The sequence below is a fragment of the Symphalangus syndactylus genome, chromosome X (genome assembly GCF_028878055.3).
Source record: "Symphalangus syndactylus isolate Jambi chromosome X, NHGRI_mSymSyn1-v2.1_pri, whole genome shotgun sequence".
Lineage (NCBI taxonomy): Eukaryota > Metazoa > Chordata > Mammalia > Primates > Hylobatidae > Symphalangus > Symphalangus syndactylus.
Window position 1 is genome coordinate 16,638,740 of NC_072447.2, and position 18,102 is coordinate 16,656,841.

The 18,102-nt window shown below is 49.4% G+C and overlaps 1 protein-coding gene across 3 annotated transcripts in view; it reads left to right on the forward strand.

Annotated features, from left to right (window-relative positions):
• Window positions 1-11,348: 11,348 nt before the first annotated feature.
• Window positions 11,349-18,102, forward strand: part of CD99 (CD99 molecule (Xg blood group)) — a 52,986-nt gene continuing 46,232 nt past the window's right edge. The window contains exon 1 of one of the 3 annotated variants that reach the window (XM_055267123.2): window positions 11,349-11,580. In XM_055267123.2, the coding sequence (XP_055123098.1) occupies window positions 11,514-11,580 (67 nt within the window). In that variant the 5' untranslated portion in view covers window positions 11,349-11,513. The remainder of the gene's footprint in view (window positions 11,581-18,102) is intronic. The other 2 variants (XM_055267124.2, XM_055267122.2) reach the window with 2 other exon arrangements.

Genomic DNA, 18,102 nt, shown 5'->3' on the forward strand with positions numbered 1-18,102 from the left:
GCCAAACTAAATGCAAGCATAAGCTTCATCAACAAAGTAGTTGTTTGTATATTATGCAACTTCCCTAATGCCTTTTAATTTCTTCTGAAGACTCAACCAATATTACAGGTAAGAAAATTAAAAAGACACACAGACATAGGATCACACATCAAGTTTTTGCCAAATTAAATTACTGTTTTAAAAATAATTTGCAGCACTGATGGGCACAAACCATAACATTTCCAATGTATGAACTCTGGGCTACAAGACACTCTTTATCTTTGACCGCTGTGAACACTCTGAGGAGAATTCCTGTGGTTTTGAGGCAGTCACAAGGCAATGTGCTGCAAATGGCCTGGACTCAGAAGCAAAGGGCTCTTGATTTTAATCCCAGCCCACCACTGACAAGCTCAATGGTCCCAGGATGTTTCCTCATCAGCAGAGGTGGGCTAATGAATCCAGAGCCCCTGTTTCATAGTTGTTCCTCAGTGAATGAACACCTAGAAAGTTATACAACAATACAAAAATATCAGGTAGAAATTTACTTGTTTGTAAGTCTGTCAATCCATCCATCCACTTACCCATCCATCTATTCATCCATCTATTTTTCTAGCCGCCCGTCCATCCATCTATCCATGCACCTATTTATCCATCCATCCAATTATCCATCCATCTATCCACATATCCATCCACGCACCCACCCATCCATCCATTCATGGATACAACCATTCATCTACACATCCACCCACCCATTCACCAAACTATTCATCTAGCCATCCATCCATCCCTGCATACACCCACTCGTCGATCCATCCACTCATCCATTCACCCACCCATCTACCCATCTGTCTGTCCATCCATCCATCTACCCATCCATCCATCCATCTACCCACCCACCCATCTTCCCATTCATCCATCCATCCATTTATTCATCCATCCATACATTCAGCCACCCATTCACCAAAACCTTATCTATCATCCATCCAGTCAGCCAGCCAGCCATTTATATACCCACCCGTTCATCTGTCCACTCACCCACCCATGTGTTTATCCATCCATTCATTCATCCACCCACATATCCACCTACCCACTCATCCAGCCCTCCATCTATTCACCCATCCATCTATCCACCTACCCATCCATCTACTCACCCACCCATTTGTCCATGCATTCATTCATCCAACCATTTATTTATTCATCTACCCATTTATCTCTCAATCAATCCATGCATCCACATATCTGTCCATTTATCCACACATCCACAAACCCCACCCATCCACCCATGTGTACATCCATCCTCCCACTGACTCAGGAAACTTCATTTGAGCGTCTGTACAGTAGACATTGCGTGTGGCTCAGACACCTCTTAACTGCCTTGGCGGCCCACAAGTACCTCACAGGAGGCCCCTGCTATAAATTGGGCTCAGCCCCTGGCAATGGAGACCAGAAATAAAAAGTGATTTAAATAACACTGAAACAAACCTGACTTTTTAAATGGTAAGATTAAAAACATACTCCTCTGTCCTGTAATGAGGTCAGGAGAGTTGGTCTGGGCCTGGCACCGCTGTCTTGCAGTGTCACCAGCCACCCTGACACCTTTGCTTCATATATTCTGCCATTCTTGGAATAGGACCTCTACCCTCTGGAGGACTTCCTGCTCTAAGCTAGCTGCTGGAACTCCAGACATCACGTCATTATTCCAGGCAGGCCCAGCATGATGCAGAGAAAGCGAAAAGTGGGCTTGTTGGCCACCAGTCCCCCTCTTAAGGGACTCCTCAGAAGTTTCACCCAATAACTTTGGTTTACATTGATTTTATTAACCAGAACATAGATTTTTGGTTACACCTAACTGCAAAGGAGAATGAGGATATCATCTTTCAGCCGTCACATTGCCAAAATCAGTAAATTCAAGGTCTCTTAATATAAAGAAAGAAAGAAAGGATATAGGATAGGCAACTGTAGTCTGACACGTGCATGAGAAATGGATGGACGGACGGTGGACAGGAGCGTGTATGTAAATACTATATTAGTCTTCTCAGGCTGCCATAATAAAATAGCATAGACTGGGTACTTAAACAAAAGGAATTTATTTTCTCACAGCTCTGGAGACTGGGAAGTCCAAGATCAAGGGGCTGGTTGGTTCAATTCCTGGTGAGGGCTCTCTTCTTGGTTTGCTGTGTTCTCACATGGAGGAGAGACAGAGCAAGCATGCCCTCTGGTATCTGTTCTTATAAAGGCACTAACTTTCCTGCATAGGGTCCTAACTTTATGATTTCATTTAACCTTACTTATTTCCTTGCTGCAAATACAGACACATGGGGAACAGAACTTCAACACACGAATTTGGGGAGTAGATACAACTCTCTCATGGCACATATAAGCATGCATACTAAATGTGTGTGTACATGTGTGTCAATGGAAAGATTGGAAGCCTCATTAATAGCACATATATGCATGCATACTATGTGTGTGTGCATGTGTGTCTGTATGGAAAGATAGGAAGCCTCATTATCTAAATGCCTAGCCTTTCGGGTGAGCTAATTTTTGTTGTGTATGCATTCAATTGAGTAATTAAGCTTCTCAAAGGCTGCCTCTCTTTGTTGGGCTCTCTGCAAGGTGCTGAGGTACAAACAAAGATGTGACTGCTCCACAGCTTATTGGGAGGCTCAGATAAACACGAATAAATCTAAATAAACACACATAAATTAAGGGCTCTTTAAATAAACACTTGCTGCTCTCAGAAGCAGAGCCACAGCTGTTTGATTTTACTGCTGTATCCCACAGAGCAGATACTCAAAAAGCTTTGTTGAGGCCGGGCATGGTGGCTCCTCTCTGTAATCTTAGGACTTGGGGAGGGCTGAGACTGGGGGATTGCTTGAGGCCAGGAGTTTGAGACCAGCCTGGGCAATATAGTGAGACCCCGTCTCTAAAATAAAATAACCTGGGCATGGTGGTGCAGTCCTGTGGTCCCAGCTACTCAACAGGCTGAGGTCAGAGGATCACCTGAGCCCAAGAGTTTGAGACCAGCCTGGGTGACACAGACCTCATCTCTAAAATTATAAAATTAGCCGGACATGGTGGCACATTCCTGTGGTCCCAGATACTCGGGAAGCTGAGATGGTAGGATCTCTTGAGTCCAGGAGTTTGAGACCAGCCTGGGCAACAAAGAGCTCATCTCTACAAAAAATAAAAATAAGCAAAAATAAATACAATATTTTTAAAAACATGAAAGAGCTTTGTTGAATAACTGGGCATGTTGAGAAATCACCAAGAATAGAGCACTGTGGGAACCTGGGGAGAAAAAAACTGAGTCGATGGTGCAGGAGCCAAGCAGTTAGGGGTACATAAAAGAAAATCGCTAGTGGGCTGCACCCTGGCAAATGCAGCTGGATGAAAGATCTGATGCTACTCATTCCCGAAGGTCACATTCTTAAGCTCGAATGGGTGGCAGAGTTGACCTGACTCAGGGTAATGGTACAGGAATATACATGTGCATATATATCATACTGCAAACGTATCGGTTTTGAATCTGACTCTCTAAGAATAATCTAGAGGCCAGGTACGGCGGCTCCCGTCTGTAATCCCAGCAATCTGGGAGGCCGAGGAGGGCGGATCACCTGAGGTCGGGAGTTCGAGACCAGCCTGACCAACATGGAGAACCCCTGTCTCTACTAAAAATACAAAATTAGCTGGGCATGGTGGTGCATGCCTATAATCCCAGCTACTCAGGAGGCTGAGGTGGGACAATCACCTGAACCCGGGAGGTGGAGGCTGTGGTCAGTCAAGATCACGCCATTGCACTCCAACCTGGTCAACAAGAGCAAAACTCTGTCTCAAAAAAAAAAAAAAAAAAAAAAAACAGCCGGGCACGGTGGCTCACACCTGTAACCCCAGCACTTTGGGAGGCCGAGGCAGGCATATCATGAGGTCAGGAGATCAAGACCATCTTGGCTAACAGACGGTGAAAACCCGTCTCTATTAAAAATACAAAAAAAATTAGCCAGGCATTGTGGCAGGCGCCTGTAGTCTCAGCTACTTGGGAGGCTGAGGCAGGAGAATGGCATGAACCCGGGAGGCGGAGCTTGCAGTGAGCCGAGATCGCGCCACTGCACTCCAGCCTGGGCGAGAAAGTGAGACTCCCTCAAAAAAAAAAAGAATAATCTAGACATCAGGAGAACATCTGCTGGTCACAATTTGGGAGAACAGGGAGATAAGAACATCCAGCAGCCACCCATCCATCTATTCATCCGTCTGTCTATCCATGCACCCACCCACCCATGTATTTATCCATCCATCCATCCATCTACCCACCCATTCATCCAACCCTCCATCTATCCACTCATTCATCCATCCATCCATTCATCCACCCACAATCCACCCCATCCACCCACCCACCCTCAATTCACCCACCCGCACATCTACCCATCTATCCATCTATCCATCCATCCACCTATCCATCCATCCACTCATCCTATCTGAATTGTGTCTGTGAGACTCCTCCATAGTGAAATTACTCTTTTCCTAATTTTTTTGTCATACACTTTGGAAGAAGTGGGGATCTGTGTCCACCTCCTTGATGGTGAGTGCAGCAGTCCCCAACCTTTTTGGCACCAGGGACTGGTTTCATGGAAGACAATTTTTCCATGGAACCAAGGGTGGAAGGGATGGTTTCAGGATGATTCAAGCACATTACGTTGTGCACTTCATTTCCATTATTATTATTATATTGTAATGTATAATGAAATAATTCCACAACTCACCATAATGTAGAATCAATGGGAGCCTGTATTAGCCCATTCTTGCACTGCTATGAAGAACTACCTAAGACTAGGTAATTTATGAAGGAAAGAGGTTTAATTGAGGGGGGTGGTGCAAAACCATTCATGAAGGATCTGACCCCATGATCCAGTCACCTTCCACCAGGCCCCCACCTCCAACACTGGGGATTTCAGTTTGACATGAGATTTGGGTGGGGACACAGAACCAAACCATATCACCACCAGCACAGCACCAACCATCTTGCCACTCAGAAAGAATGCCAAAATTTCTCTCTAGACATATTTTATCTATCTATCTATCTATCTATCTATCTATCTATCTATCTATCTATCTATCTTTTGAGACAGAGCCTCGCTCTGTCACCCAGGCCAGAGTGAAGAGGCACGATCTCGGCTCACTGCAACCTCCGCCTCTCAAGTTCAAGGGATTCTTGTGCCTCAGCTTCCAGAGTAGCTGAGATTACAGGCACTTGCCACCACGCTGGGCTAATTTTTTTTGTAATTTTAGTAGAGACGATGTTTCACCATGTTGGCCAGGCTGGTCTTGAACTTCTGACCTCAGGCGATCCACCCACCTAGGCTTCCCAAAGTGCTGTGATTACAGGTGTGAGCCACTGTGCCCAGTCTAGACATATTGACATATTTCTTTCTTTTTTTTTTTTTTTTGAGACAGTCTTTTTCTGTCACCCAGGCTGGAATGCAGTGGCGTGATTTCGGCTCACTGCAACCTCCGCCTCCTGGGTTCAAGCGACTCTCCTGCCTCAACCTCCCAAGTAGCTGAGATTACAGGTGTGCACCACCACACCAGGTTAATTTTTGTATTTTTAATAAAGACAGGGTTTCACCGTGTTGGCCAGGCTGGTCTCGAACTTCTTTTTTTTTGAGACGGAGTCTCGCTCTGTCGCCCAGGCTGGAGTGCAGTGGCGCAATCTCGGCTCACTGTAAGCTCCGCCTCCCGGGTTCACGCCATTCTCCTGCCTCAGCCTCTCCGAGTAGCTGGGACTACAGGCGCCCGCCACCACGCCCAGCTAATTTTTTTTTTGTATTTTTAATAGAGACAGGGTTTCACCGTGGTCTCGATCTCCTGACCTCGTGATTCGCCCGCCTCGGCCTCCCAAAGTGCTGGGATTACAAGCGTGAGCCACCGCGCCCGGCCCGGTCTCAAACTTCTGACCTCAGGTGATCTGCCCGCCTCAGCCTCTCAAAGTGCTGGGATTACAGGCGTGAGCCACCATGCCCAGTCTGGACATATTTTCTTCAAGGATGCACTTATCATTGGAAGTGGTTCTTTCTGACAACTCCCCTGTCCCGATGCTTTCCTTCCTGTTCCATGGAGTTCCGTGTTCTGTGCTGTATAGTTTGATTTTCAGTCCTCCTTTGAATTCTGCAGCTGTGTATTTAGACCCATTTCCCAGGCCAGTAAACAAAGCCCTGTGGGCAAGAAACCACAGATCCCCCCCTAGAAAGTGGGAGAAAAAGCCAGTCTGCAATAGTGTGTGCATGTATGTGTGTGTGTGCGTGCATGTGCATGTGTGTGCATGCAGATGGAATATAATTATAACCCGCGTGTGTGTGCAGTATAAAATATATAAAACTGGTTTGGAGAGCAGGGTATGAAAAGTCCAAAGTCAGAAGAACTAATCCTTGGCCGTGGGTGGTGGCTCATACCTGTAATACCAGCACTTCGGGAGGCCGAGGCTGGCAGATCACTTGAGGTCAGGAGTTTGAGACCAGCCTGGCCAACATGGTGAAACTCCATCTCTACTAAAAATACAAAAATTAGCCAGGCGTGGCGCTGGGTACCTGTAGCCGCAGCTACTCAGGAGACTGAGGTACAAGGATTGCTTGAACCCCGGAGGCAGTGAGCTGAGATCATGCCACTGCACTCCAGCCTGGACGACAGAGTGACACTCTATCTCAATAAATAAATAAATAGAAGAAGAACTAATTCTTAAAAATTAAAGACACATGGAAGGTTTCCGCAGGAGGCTGGGAGCTACCAAGGCTTAGGTTGAAATGTGCAACGTGGCCACACGGGCCCCTCGGAAATGGTCAGAACATGGTTATTTATTGAGGTTCCACTGGTGAAATAAACGGGAAACATGGAGGCTGCCCCAGCGGTGAGTTCCCCATCCCTTCTTCAGCCTAGTTTGTGGCCTTCAAAAGATGCTTCCCGTGGCACCTGGATACAATTCAGAAGGCTTTTTCAATTAATTTAATTTTCATTCTGGAGGTTACAGCCTCTTGGTGCCAGTTCCAGAGTGTCTGCAGAATATTATGGAAATTCGTATTTGGAGCCAAAGAATGGTAGCGTTAAAAAAAAATAAAGAAAAAAGGCAAAAGGCATCTAACTAAATGAATTAGAAACAGAAGTCTTCCAAATGCTTATCTGTGTGAACATAAATAAAAAGCCTCAAAGCCTAGCTTTCAGAAGCTGATGCTGCATCTTTATTATGGCTGGCGAGAGTGACCTGCGCCCTCCCTGAAAGGCAGCCAGAGTCTAGACTCTACTGGAACATAATGCATGGTCAGAGGAGGGAAGCTTCACCTGCAGTGCCATCCAAATGTCAGAGGCTCGAGATTGTCCAGGGTAAGGCCTTTCTTTCGGAGGTAATGGGGGTGAAGCAGGAAGCTCATAGGGAGAGGGGTCTTTGGAGTCTGAGACAGCAGGAAGACCCTGCTTTCTTTTCATCTCTGCTTCATCCCAAGTCGGACTTGCCTCAGGATGCCAAAATGCCCAGGCAGCTCCAGCATCCTCTTGCTCCTCAAAATGAGCCCCCAGGGTCCTCCTACTTGCCCTGACCTAGGGTCCACACCCTCCCTTGACCCCAGCCCAGGACTGCGGCCAGGGAAAAAGAAAGTGCTAACTGATAGAGAGTCAGTGCCACATGGGGAGGTCAGGGGAGAGGTGCAGGAGAAAATACCAGGGAAGGAGCTCTGGTTGGGTAGTTCATCCGGGTTCACTCCAAGAGGTAACACTTTAAAGGTGGTGTTCCCATGAAGAATGATTACATTTTCCTCATGCTTCTAAAGTGCAATTATGTTGCTGGGGTTTTGCTGGCCGAAAAGAAAATGAAAAAGAAAAGAAAAAATCTTCCGGTGTGCAAGCTCACACTGTTACTTTTTAAGATATGCATCACTCACACCACCCAGCTCACACTGCTGAGCAGGTCTCTGGGGCACAGGCCCAGCCTCTCTAGCCTTGCAGATTTCTGACCTAGGGGTGCAGGTGACCTAAGGAGGGGTGGGTATGGCCGCAGGCAGGGGACAGCTCAAGACCATTTGACCCAGCAATCTCATTACTAGGTATATACCCAAAGGATTATAAATCATTCTACTATAAAGACACATGCACACGTATGTTTTTGCAGCACTATTCACAATAGCAAAGACTTGGAACCAACCCAAATGTTCATCAATAATAGACTGGATACAGAAAATGTGGCACATATACACCATGGAATACTATGCAGCCATAAAAAAGGATCAGTTCATGTCCTTTGCAGGAACATGGATGAAGCTGGAAACCATCATTCTCAGCAAACTATCACAAGAACAGAAAACCAAACACCACATATTCTCACTTATAAGTGGGAGTTGAACAATGAGAACACATGGACACAGGGAGGGGAACATCACACACCAGGGCCTGTTCAGGGGTGGGGGGCAAGGGGAGGGAGAGCATTAGGAGAAATACCTAATGTAGATGATGGGTTGATGGGTGCAGCAAACCACCATGGCATGTGTATACCTACGTAACAAAACTGCACGTTCTGCACACGTACCCCAGAATTTTTTTTTTTTTTTTTTTGAGACGGAGTCTTGCTCAATCACCCAGGCTGGAGTGCGGTGCCACGATCTCGGCTCACTGCAAGCTCTGCCTCCTGGGTTCACGCCATTCTTCTGCCTCAGCCTCCCGAGTAGCTGGGACTACAGGCACCTGCCACAACGCCTGGCTAATTTTTTTTGTATTTTTAGTAGAGACGGGGTTTCACCATGTTAGCCAGGATGGTCTTGATCTCCTGACCTCGTGATCCACCCGCCTCAGCCTTCCAAAGTGCTGGGATTACAGGCGTGAGCCACCGTGCCCAGCCTGTACCCCAGAACTTAAAGTATAATAATAACAATAATAAAAAGACAGGTGTTATCTCAGAGCCCCTGACTCAGTCGGCCGGGCAGCAAGTATGCCAGCCCAGGAATGGGCCAATAGATGAGGCAGGGCTTTGTAAACCAAAAATAAAATTCTTTGGGAGGCTGGGGTGGGTGGATCACTTGAGGTCAGGCGTTCCAGACTAGCCTGGCCAAGATGGTGAAACCCCATCTCTACTAAAAATATAAAAATTAGCCAGGCGTGGTAGCAGGTGCCTGTAATCCCAGCTACTCAGGAGGCTGAGGCACGAGAATCGCTTGAACCTGGGAGGTGGAGGTTGTGGTGAGTTGAGATGGCGCCACAGCACTCTAGCCTGGTCGAGAGAGTAAGACTCTGCCTCAAAAACTAAATAAATTAATAAAATAAAATAAAATTCTAAGCCCCCCCCCACCTTCAAAACATCTGAATGGACTTCCTCCTCAGCCAGAGCTCTTTAAAAACTTAACCTGAGAGACTGTTTCAGGCCATGACAGGAAGCGGGGGTCGAACATGCCTCACGATGCCTCTCCGGCATTAACATCCAGACAGCCTTTAGGTCTGAGAAGAAGCATGTTACAACCTCTTGTCTCTGAAGCCTAGTACCTGAAGGCTTCCTGTTCAAATAAGAACTTGAGTCTTCACAATTCTTTATCTTAACCCAGACATTCTTTTCTATTGATCCCAGGACTTTAAAGAAACTCAAGCAATTGCCAATCAGAAAATTCTAAAGTCTACCTATAAGCTGGAAGCCTCCTGCTTTACGTTGTCCCGCCTTTCTGGACAAAACCAATGTGTCTCTTAAATTTCATTGCTGTCTCATGCCTCCCTAAAACGTATAAAAGCAAGCTGCACTCCGACCTCCTTGAGCACACGTTCTCAGGACCTCCTGAGGGCTGTGTCACGGGCCATGGTCACTCATATTTGGCTCAGAATAAATCTCTTCAAATATTTTCGAGTTGGACTCCTTTTTTTTTTTTTTTGAGACGGAGTCTCGCTCTGTCACCCAGGCTGGAATGCAGTGGCCTGATCTTGGCTCACTGCAACCTCCATCTCCCTGGTTCAGGCGATTCTCCTGCCTCGGCCTCCTGAGTAGCTGGGACTACAGGTGCACAGCACCAAACACGTCTAATTTTGTATTTTAGAAGAGACAGGGTTTCACCTTGTTGGTCAGGCTGGTCTCCAACTCCTGACCTCAGGTGATCCACCCGCCTCGGTCGCGCTGGGATTACAGGCGTGAGCCACCGCGCCCGGCCTAGTTTGACTCTTTTCGTGGACAGTTTGAAGCATGGAATGCAAATTCAGGGTTGTCAGGCTGCAAAGTTGTTCCACTACCCTGCAGGAAAATGGGTGCAATTTTAGGCTTAGGTGTTAACAGAAAACATATTGTTAAGTGTGGGAAGGGCGACACCTGCACTGCAGCTGTGGCCAGTGGCGCGGGAGGGTCTCTAAACTCAAAGCCCACTGGAAGGCGAGTCGCCCATGACCAGGACTAGGGCCCAGGCGCCCCAGATAGAAGGGACCTCGTTCCCTATTGCCCCCACCAACTCCCATGACCAGGAGTCCCCACGCCCAACCTTGTCCTGGGGATTCTGGGGAGAAACTGCCCCAGCGCAGAGGCTCCTCCAAAGGTTTTCCTTGGTCCCGCGCCAAGGGTTCGTCCACCAGCCTCCCGGCTGCACACCCCCAGCTCGGACGCTCTAGAAAGGACTTGGGACGGGGGTTGCCTGTGGAGCGGGGGCCCGCGCTTCCTGAGCAGGGAGAGGATTGCACTTTGCTCCCCCTGGGGAACTAACTCCCTGAGGAGAGCAGCGGGGAGGGGCCCCCATACTTTTCCCAGCAGGTGAGCCGGGAGTTTCCTTTGCTCCCACTGCAGAGCAGGGGAGGGTCCCTGTTAGGGGCGGAGAAGGGGCTGCAGAGGCGAGTGGGGAGGGGGGCTACACGTTTCCAAGAAGGGCGGCAGTTTCGTGTCGCTACAGTTACAGGCGTGCATTTAGGAGGCTGTAGACAGGGAGGGACCCGCACTTTCCCGAGCAGGAGAGCTGCTGGGAAAGTTTGTTTTTTTGCTCCCACTGGAGACCAGGGGGTGAGGGGGGTCTTTGTTGAAGGGGCGGATAAGTGGCTGCAGGGGCGAGAAGGATAGGGGTCTCTGTTTCCAAGAAGGGCGGCAGTTTTGTGCCACTACAGCTAAGGGCCGCCCTGGGGCGTGCACTCAGAGGGCTGTAAACAGGGAGAGACCCGCACTTTCCTGAGAATTGTAGTTCACTTTGCTTCGGGTCGGCGCCGCCCTGGCTACGGCCTTGTGGGTGGGTGAGGGGGCATGGGCAGTTTCCTGAGAAGGTGGCGGGTGTACCGTGCTCCCCCCGGCGCTGCCTGGGCCACCCCCGCCCGCCTACCCGCTCTGTCCCCTCCCCGGGCCCGGCGTTCCCGCCCCTTCTGTGAGCGCGTGGAGGACGGGGCGAGGCGGGGCGGGCGCAGCCGGGGCTGAGACTGCAGGGCCGCTCCCCTCACCCGCCCCCTTCGAGTCCTCCTCGGGCTTCGCCCCACCCGGCCCGTAGGGGAGTATCTGTCCTGCCGCCTCCGCCCACGCCCTGCACTCCGGGACGGTTCCTACGCGGTCTGGGCGCACCATGGCCCGCGGGGCTGCGCTGGCGCTGCTGCTCTTCGGCCTGCTGGGTGCTCTGGTCGCCGCCCCGGGTGAGCGAGCGGAGGGATCCGGGTTGGGGGACGCGGAGGGCGCGGGCCGGTTCTGGCCTGGCCTGGCCTCGGGATCCGCTTGGGATGCGGGGTTGGGGGGCGCCCCGCGGGGACACCCGGACCCTCCTCCCTGCCCGGCGGGACGCGCTGTGCCCACGGGGGCCCAGGCCCGGAGGAGGCGCCCACTTTCTCCCCAACGCTTTTCCTGGAGCCGTTCCACAGAGAAAAGTCAGCGTTTGTTGTCAGAGTTGCAAACTCTTAAATTTGGGGCGGCCTTGGCAGAGGTGGCATCAGATCCTTCCCAATCTAGGGGACTTTCTTACGGATCTCTGTCCCTTTGCATCAGCCCCTCACCCCCACCCCGTTATCTCCCCCCAGGGTTTGGGGACCTGCGTCTTTAGGCCGCGCGCGGAGGCCGCCCTGGAGTTGCCTGTCAGAGCCACGCCCTGCGCCCCGGGCCTAAATTTGGAATCGCTGGGAGCCTGAGACCCGGGTGGTGGGGGGAAGGGAAGGAAAAGTTAGAAAAAAACTTTGAGCCCTGAAAATGTTCAAAAATACTCTGTGGATGCAGGCTCCGGAATTTCAGCGCGTGCTGTGTGCCAAGCAACACGGGGCGCAGAAAGAAACGTGTGCTTACCAAATTGTCCATCTGTAGCTGTGGAGAATTCGGAAAACAGAGAAAGTATGCAGGGAAGAAAGAGCCACGGTCACCCTCCCACGCCCTAAACCGGGCCTCTTTCTAATTATTACTCTAATTATGTTTTTCTGTTTCCCTCCCTTTGAAAGGGAAATGGGGACCCTGCTGGATGTGGTATGTTATAAATTCTTTTTTCCAGTGGCCAGTGCATTTTTGCTCTTCATATGGGCAGGCTTTTAAGTAGACCGGCTTGCAGGCAGTGTAGACTTCAGGACAGGCCTTATCAGGGCTGGATCTATGTAGGAAGGAGAGGCGGGAACGCCCAGCTCTGGGGAGGACGGAGGAGGCCGGGTTTGTGTTGATAGGATCTTGCTCAGCCTAGAGCTGCGGTGGCTAGGCCGGGTCTCTAATTTTAGGAGTTGCTAATGGATTTACACCCTCTTTAAAGGGGTCCCGGGTACCCTAGAAATTGTGCTTTCACTTGGTAGAGATTAGAGATAATGAAGCCGGCTCCGTAGAGGAAAACTTGGAGGACTTTCCAGCCTGCAGGGGAGGTTCCAAGCAGAGCTTCCTGTTTCTCCCTTTTCTTCCTAAATGTCCTTCCTTCTTGCGGGCAAGCTGTCACCACGGACGGGATGTCTCTGTAGGGTTTTATCAGCTGCGTTTGTTCCCAAGGCACCTGCAGATGAAAGGGTTTTTCACTTGTCTCTGCGAATGCATTCCTTCATCCTTCATGCATTCCTTCCTTCCTTTGCATCTACCGTGTGCTTGGGGTCAGGGAAATATATCCAAGGGAGTTCTGGTGGCCTAAGAATTCAGTTTCCTGGAGAACAGAGGCAGCCGAACAGGCAGACGGACAGGTCCACAGGGACCTTTATAGTTCCATCACGAAGTAACTCGGGTTCCCAGTGGTAAATCTTGGTGAGGGGCCTGGCTGGATTTTGAAGCCCTGGGGACGGATTTGCTGGCTGGTCTAGCGTTCCAGGTCATTGGAGCAGAGTGGGTGGAGAGCCTTATATCCTCTGAGCCCCAAACAAGTCGTTGCACAGTTTTGTTGTTGGTGGTGGTGGTCGTGGTGGTTTTTTTTTTTTGGACGGAGTTTCACTCTGTCGCCAGGCTGGAGTGTGGTGGCGCGATGTCGGCTCATTGCGTTGCAGTTTGTAAACCCGCAGCAGTGCTCATCAGGAACTCCTGATTTTGGAAGCAGACTGGGCTTAGGAACTCCAAGGCTGCTGATGCTTTGAGTAAAGGGAAGAGTACCTGTCTATGGGGTGGGTGGGTAGGGAAGAGCAGTGGGATAGGGGGATAACAGGGGCCAATCTATCCTTCCAATTGCAGAGGAAGGCCTGGCCGTCAGCACTGATGGATCTCCGTGAGGGACGCTTCTCACCCCCTCTTTGCAGTCTGACCCTGCTAGAGATGGAGACAGAAACAGCCTGTCCCAATAATACTAATACATGTGTTGTTTCATCGGGAAAGTTGACTTTTGAGTTGGTGATGCTCAGAACACACTTTCCTATAGCAACATGCATCGGGCTGCAAAACCCCGTTGAGCCTGAAGTAGGTTCTCACACTGGTGCTGATAGCTCTGGCCTGATCTCAGAGTGTTGGGGACCCTGTGTTCCTTCGTGCCTTCATAAATTCTCAGGGGTACAGGTGGGATGTGGTGAGGGTTGGATGGACAGAGGGAAGTGTATAGAGGAAAAGAGGAGGCTTCAGCTTTGTAGAGAGCAGGATGTCCCCGCAGGGCGACGTTGGCCCCGAGGAGACACTTTGTGATGGTTGCACACATTTTTGGTTGCCACCCTGGCGTGGGACATCCCACCATCCAGCAGTGGGTGGGGCAGCTTAGGGAAGCTGCTCAGAATCTTTCAAGGGCCAGGACGGCCTCCAGCGCAAAGAATTCATCTGGTCCCAAATGCCAATGGTGTTGACAGCGGAAAACCCTGAGGAGGGCTTGGGAGTTGCATGTATGCTCTGATGCAGGGCTGCCCCTGCAGTTAGGAGCCTCCCGTCCCCGACCGTAGAGTAGCACACATCCAATGCATCACTGTTCAATGGCAAAGGCTGATTTGCCACACCCTGCCCCCGGGCTACGGCACAGCGGCCTGTGCAGTTTGAAAAACTCCAAACACCTACGGAACCAACATCTCTTGAACAATACCAGGCCTCTTCAGGATTCCCTCGCCCCAGTAGAGCAAGTGTGGGCTTCGTTTTTTTTTTTTACTCTCTCGGGAGCTCTTGTTTCCTGCCCCTGTGGGTGTGTGTGGAAGTTATTAGGAGAATGTTTCTGGGCAGAGGAAGTGGGTTTTATCATCCAGCAAGTTTGCCTTGATTTTCCACCAGCGCATTTGGCTCTGGTAAAAGTTGATTGCTTTGCATTTGACTCCCTACTTTAGGCCGAGCACGGTGACTCAGGCCTGTAAATCCCAGCACTTTGGGAGGCCGAGGCCAGTGGGTCACATGAGGCCAAGAGTTCGAGACCAGCCTGGCCAACATGGCAAAACCCCGACTCTACTAAAAATACAAAAATTAGCCGGGCGTGGTGGTGAGCGCCTATAATCCCAGCTACTCAGGAGGCTGAGGCAGGAAAATCACTTCAGCCCAGGAAGCAGAGGTTGCAGTGAGCTGAGATCATGTCACCGCACTACAGCCTGGGTAACAGAGAGAAACTCAGTCTCAAAGAAAAAAAAAAAAACTTCCTGCTTTAGCTCTTTCTCCTTTCTCTGTGTATGAGACAGAGTTTTCATTTAGAGACAAATACATATCTTTACACTTTGGAGATATTCAAGTAAATGATTGTTTGTCTGGAAATCACTTTTCTTCCTGAAGGTCTTATGGTGGGTACATGCTGTCATTTAGAAAGAAATGCAGCTCATACAATACTTTTCCCAATTCAGCATTTAGGAATCCTGGCGGGATTTCATGGATACTGTCTGGAATGTTTTCGGACTTAGATATCTTCCCCCAGGGAGATAGACTTCTCAGTAGCCACGTGGACCTTGTGCTGGTTTTCAGTCCTGCTGAAAATTTTTTGATCACTCTTGTTACTTGAGGGGAAAAGAATTACATGTCCTTTGTGATTCATAGACACAGTAAGAAATAAGACCCATGTGTCTTTAGGGGTGCAAAAGCGGAAAAGTCTTTTTTTTTTTTTTTTTTGGAGATGGAATTTTCCTCTGTTGTGCAGGCTGGAGTGCAGTGGCACGATCTCAGCTCACGGCAACCTCTCCATCTCAGGTTCAAGCAGTTCTCCTGCCTCAGCCTCCCAATTAGCTGGGACTACAGGCATGCACCACATATCAGGCTAATTTTTGTATATTTAGTAGAGATGGGGTTTCACTATGTTGACCAGGCTGAAAAATATTTTTTTGAGGTGGGGTCTCACTCTGTTGCTCAGACTGGAGTGCAGGGGTGCAATCAGGGCTCACTACAGCCTCCACCTCCTGGGCTCAAGCAATCCTCCCACCTCAGCCTCCACAGTAGCTGGGGCTACAGGCACACACCACTGTGCCTGGCCACTTTTAAATTTTTTTGTAGAGACAGGGTCTTGCTATGTTGCCTAGACTGAAAAAAAAATCTCTTTTTTTTTTTTTTTGAGACAGAGTCTCACTGTGTCACCCAGGCTGGAGTGCAATGGCAGGATCTCGGTTCACTGCAACCTCTGCCTCCCGGGCTTAGGCAGTTCTCCTGCCTCAGACACCTGAAGAGCTGGGAATACAGGCACATGTCACCACACCTGGCTATTTTTTGTATTTTTAGTAGAGACGGGGTTTCACCCTGTTGGCCAGGCTGGCCTCGAACTCCTGGCCTCAAGTGATCTGCCCACCTTGGCCTCCCAAAGTGCTGGGATGACAGGTGTGAGCCACCTGAAAAATCATTTTAAAAATGAACTGTCCTACGTTCTTATTTGGAAGGGACTCCTGTAACCAAAGACAGGGAAAAACAAACCAAACTTTATTAACATGCGTTTTTCATTGATACATGGGAGATACCTAGAAATGGGTAGTTTTCAAGGAAGTGGCTTGGATTCTAGCTGCTCTAGTATCCTCAACCAAGAACAGTCCATTTTTAGAGAATTGGCAGAGGAAGACAAAGGACTTTGAGTCTTCAGGGGCAGCAACGAAATGGCAGAGAAAGGCTGGTTAGTGAAGCTTGTTCATTCTGAGTCCTGTGGTTCCGTGTCCAGGCCCATGTGGATTTTCTGCTGTCGTCCGTGGTTCACCTCTGTTCTCCCAGTTGGGGAGGAGGGGTTCGGATTGCTTGTGAATGTGGTCTCATCGTTGCTGGTGTAGCGGCAGGCTGCAGGCTGTCCAGGGCTTGAGGATTTGCTGATATTCTTTCTTTCTTTCTTTTTTTTTTTTTGAGATGAAGTCTTGCTCTTGTCCCCCAGGCTGGAGTGCGATGGCGTGACCTCGGCTCACTGCAACTTCCGCCTCCCAGGTTCAAGTGTTTCTCCTGCCTCAGCCTCCTGAGTAGCTGGGATTACAGGTGCCCGCCACCACGCCTGGCTGATTTTTGTATTTTTTTAGTAGAGACAGGGTTTCACCATCTTGGCCAGGCTGGTCTCGAACTCCTGACCTCAGGTGATCTGCCCGCCTCGGCATCCCAAAGTGTATTCTTTTTTTATTTATCCCAGTCTCTTGGCTGAAACATGGTAGCTCACCAACATTTCTACTTCCATTTGTCCAACTGATAGTATCTTTTCACATCTCTAGAGACCAGAAGAACTTCCTCTTCTTGAATTTCCTGTTCAGTATTCTCTCTTGGCTTGGTTCCTTGGTGAGTTTTGAGGAGATGGTGCATGGGTGTGTTTTTCGGCTTTGTTTTAGTATGACTCAGGGTTGCCACCATGCCTTGTACGGTCTCCTAGTCATGGTATTAAAGTTTCCGCTTAGCAGGAAACCAGAAACTTCCTTTCTTCTCCCCCAGAGTCAGATTCAAACCAGTGTTTCTCAAGTGGGCTGTGAAAGTAGCCTGCAGCCACCCGCCTTGCAAAGAAGAAAATTCAACAGAGGAGAGGAGAAATCGCCCACAGGGTACATGGAAAACCTGGCCAAAGAAGTGGCATGGGCGAAGCTTTTGTTCCGCTCCCTGTGTCCTGGTGGGCTGGGCTGAGATATAATACATGTTTGTCATTGTGGACGGCAGCTGGATGAGTCTGAAAGCGGTTGCAAACCCCTTTAATTCACTTTGCTTTCTCAACTTTGAATGGTGTCGTGGGCTGGGATGGGTCCCCTGTTTTTGAGAATCACCTGAAAGAGTATGATTTTCTGCAGCTTTTCGGGGAATAAAGCTGTTGCTCCAAAGCGCTGTTTAAAAGCTGATAATAATGTATTTGGTTGAGCTAACAGCCCTTCTTGAGGAGGCAGCAGACTGGCCAGAGCTGTTACATTCCAGGGGTTCTGCAGGCATTACTCATCAGCGACACCTGAGCCCGCCCGGGTAGCCTGACTCTTGTTTGTTTCTGCTTTGCCTGACCCTGCAAAATTATCGTCCAAATGCACCCTGGCAAGCATTGATCTACGAGGGGATGCCGACCAGAAGGAGCTTTCGTTTCTGCAGGAACACGATGGACTGGAATGATGACAAGAATAAACACACTGCATTGTCTTTTAGGGCCAATGGACTTGGAGGCATAGAGATTTTATAACTACTGCCAGAACCCAAATATTGCCAGTCGGCCTCTTCTGCTGCTGTTGCTAGCTGTCTTCTTTTGGGGGAAATGGGTTGGGTTCTAAAATGAATTAACACAGGGCTGTCTTCGATGAATTCAGCACAAAATGTTCTCAGCAATTGAACACTCAGAGAGAAGTGTTAGGCATTTAATGCAGACTCACAGAATAGCAGGACAGGGAGGGATTTGGATCTGGGCAAGCAGGAGA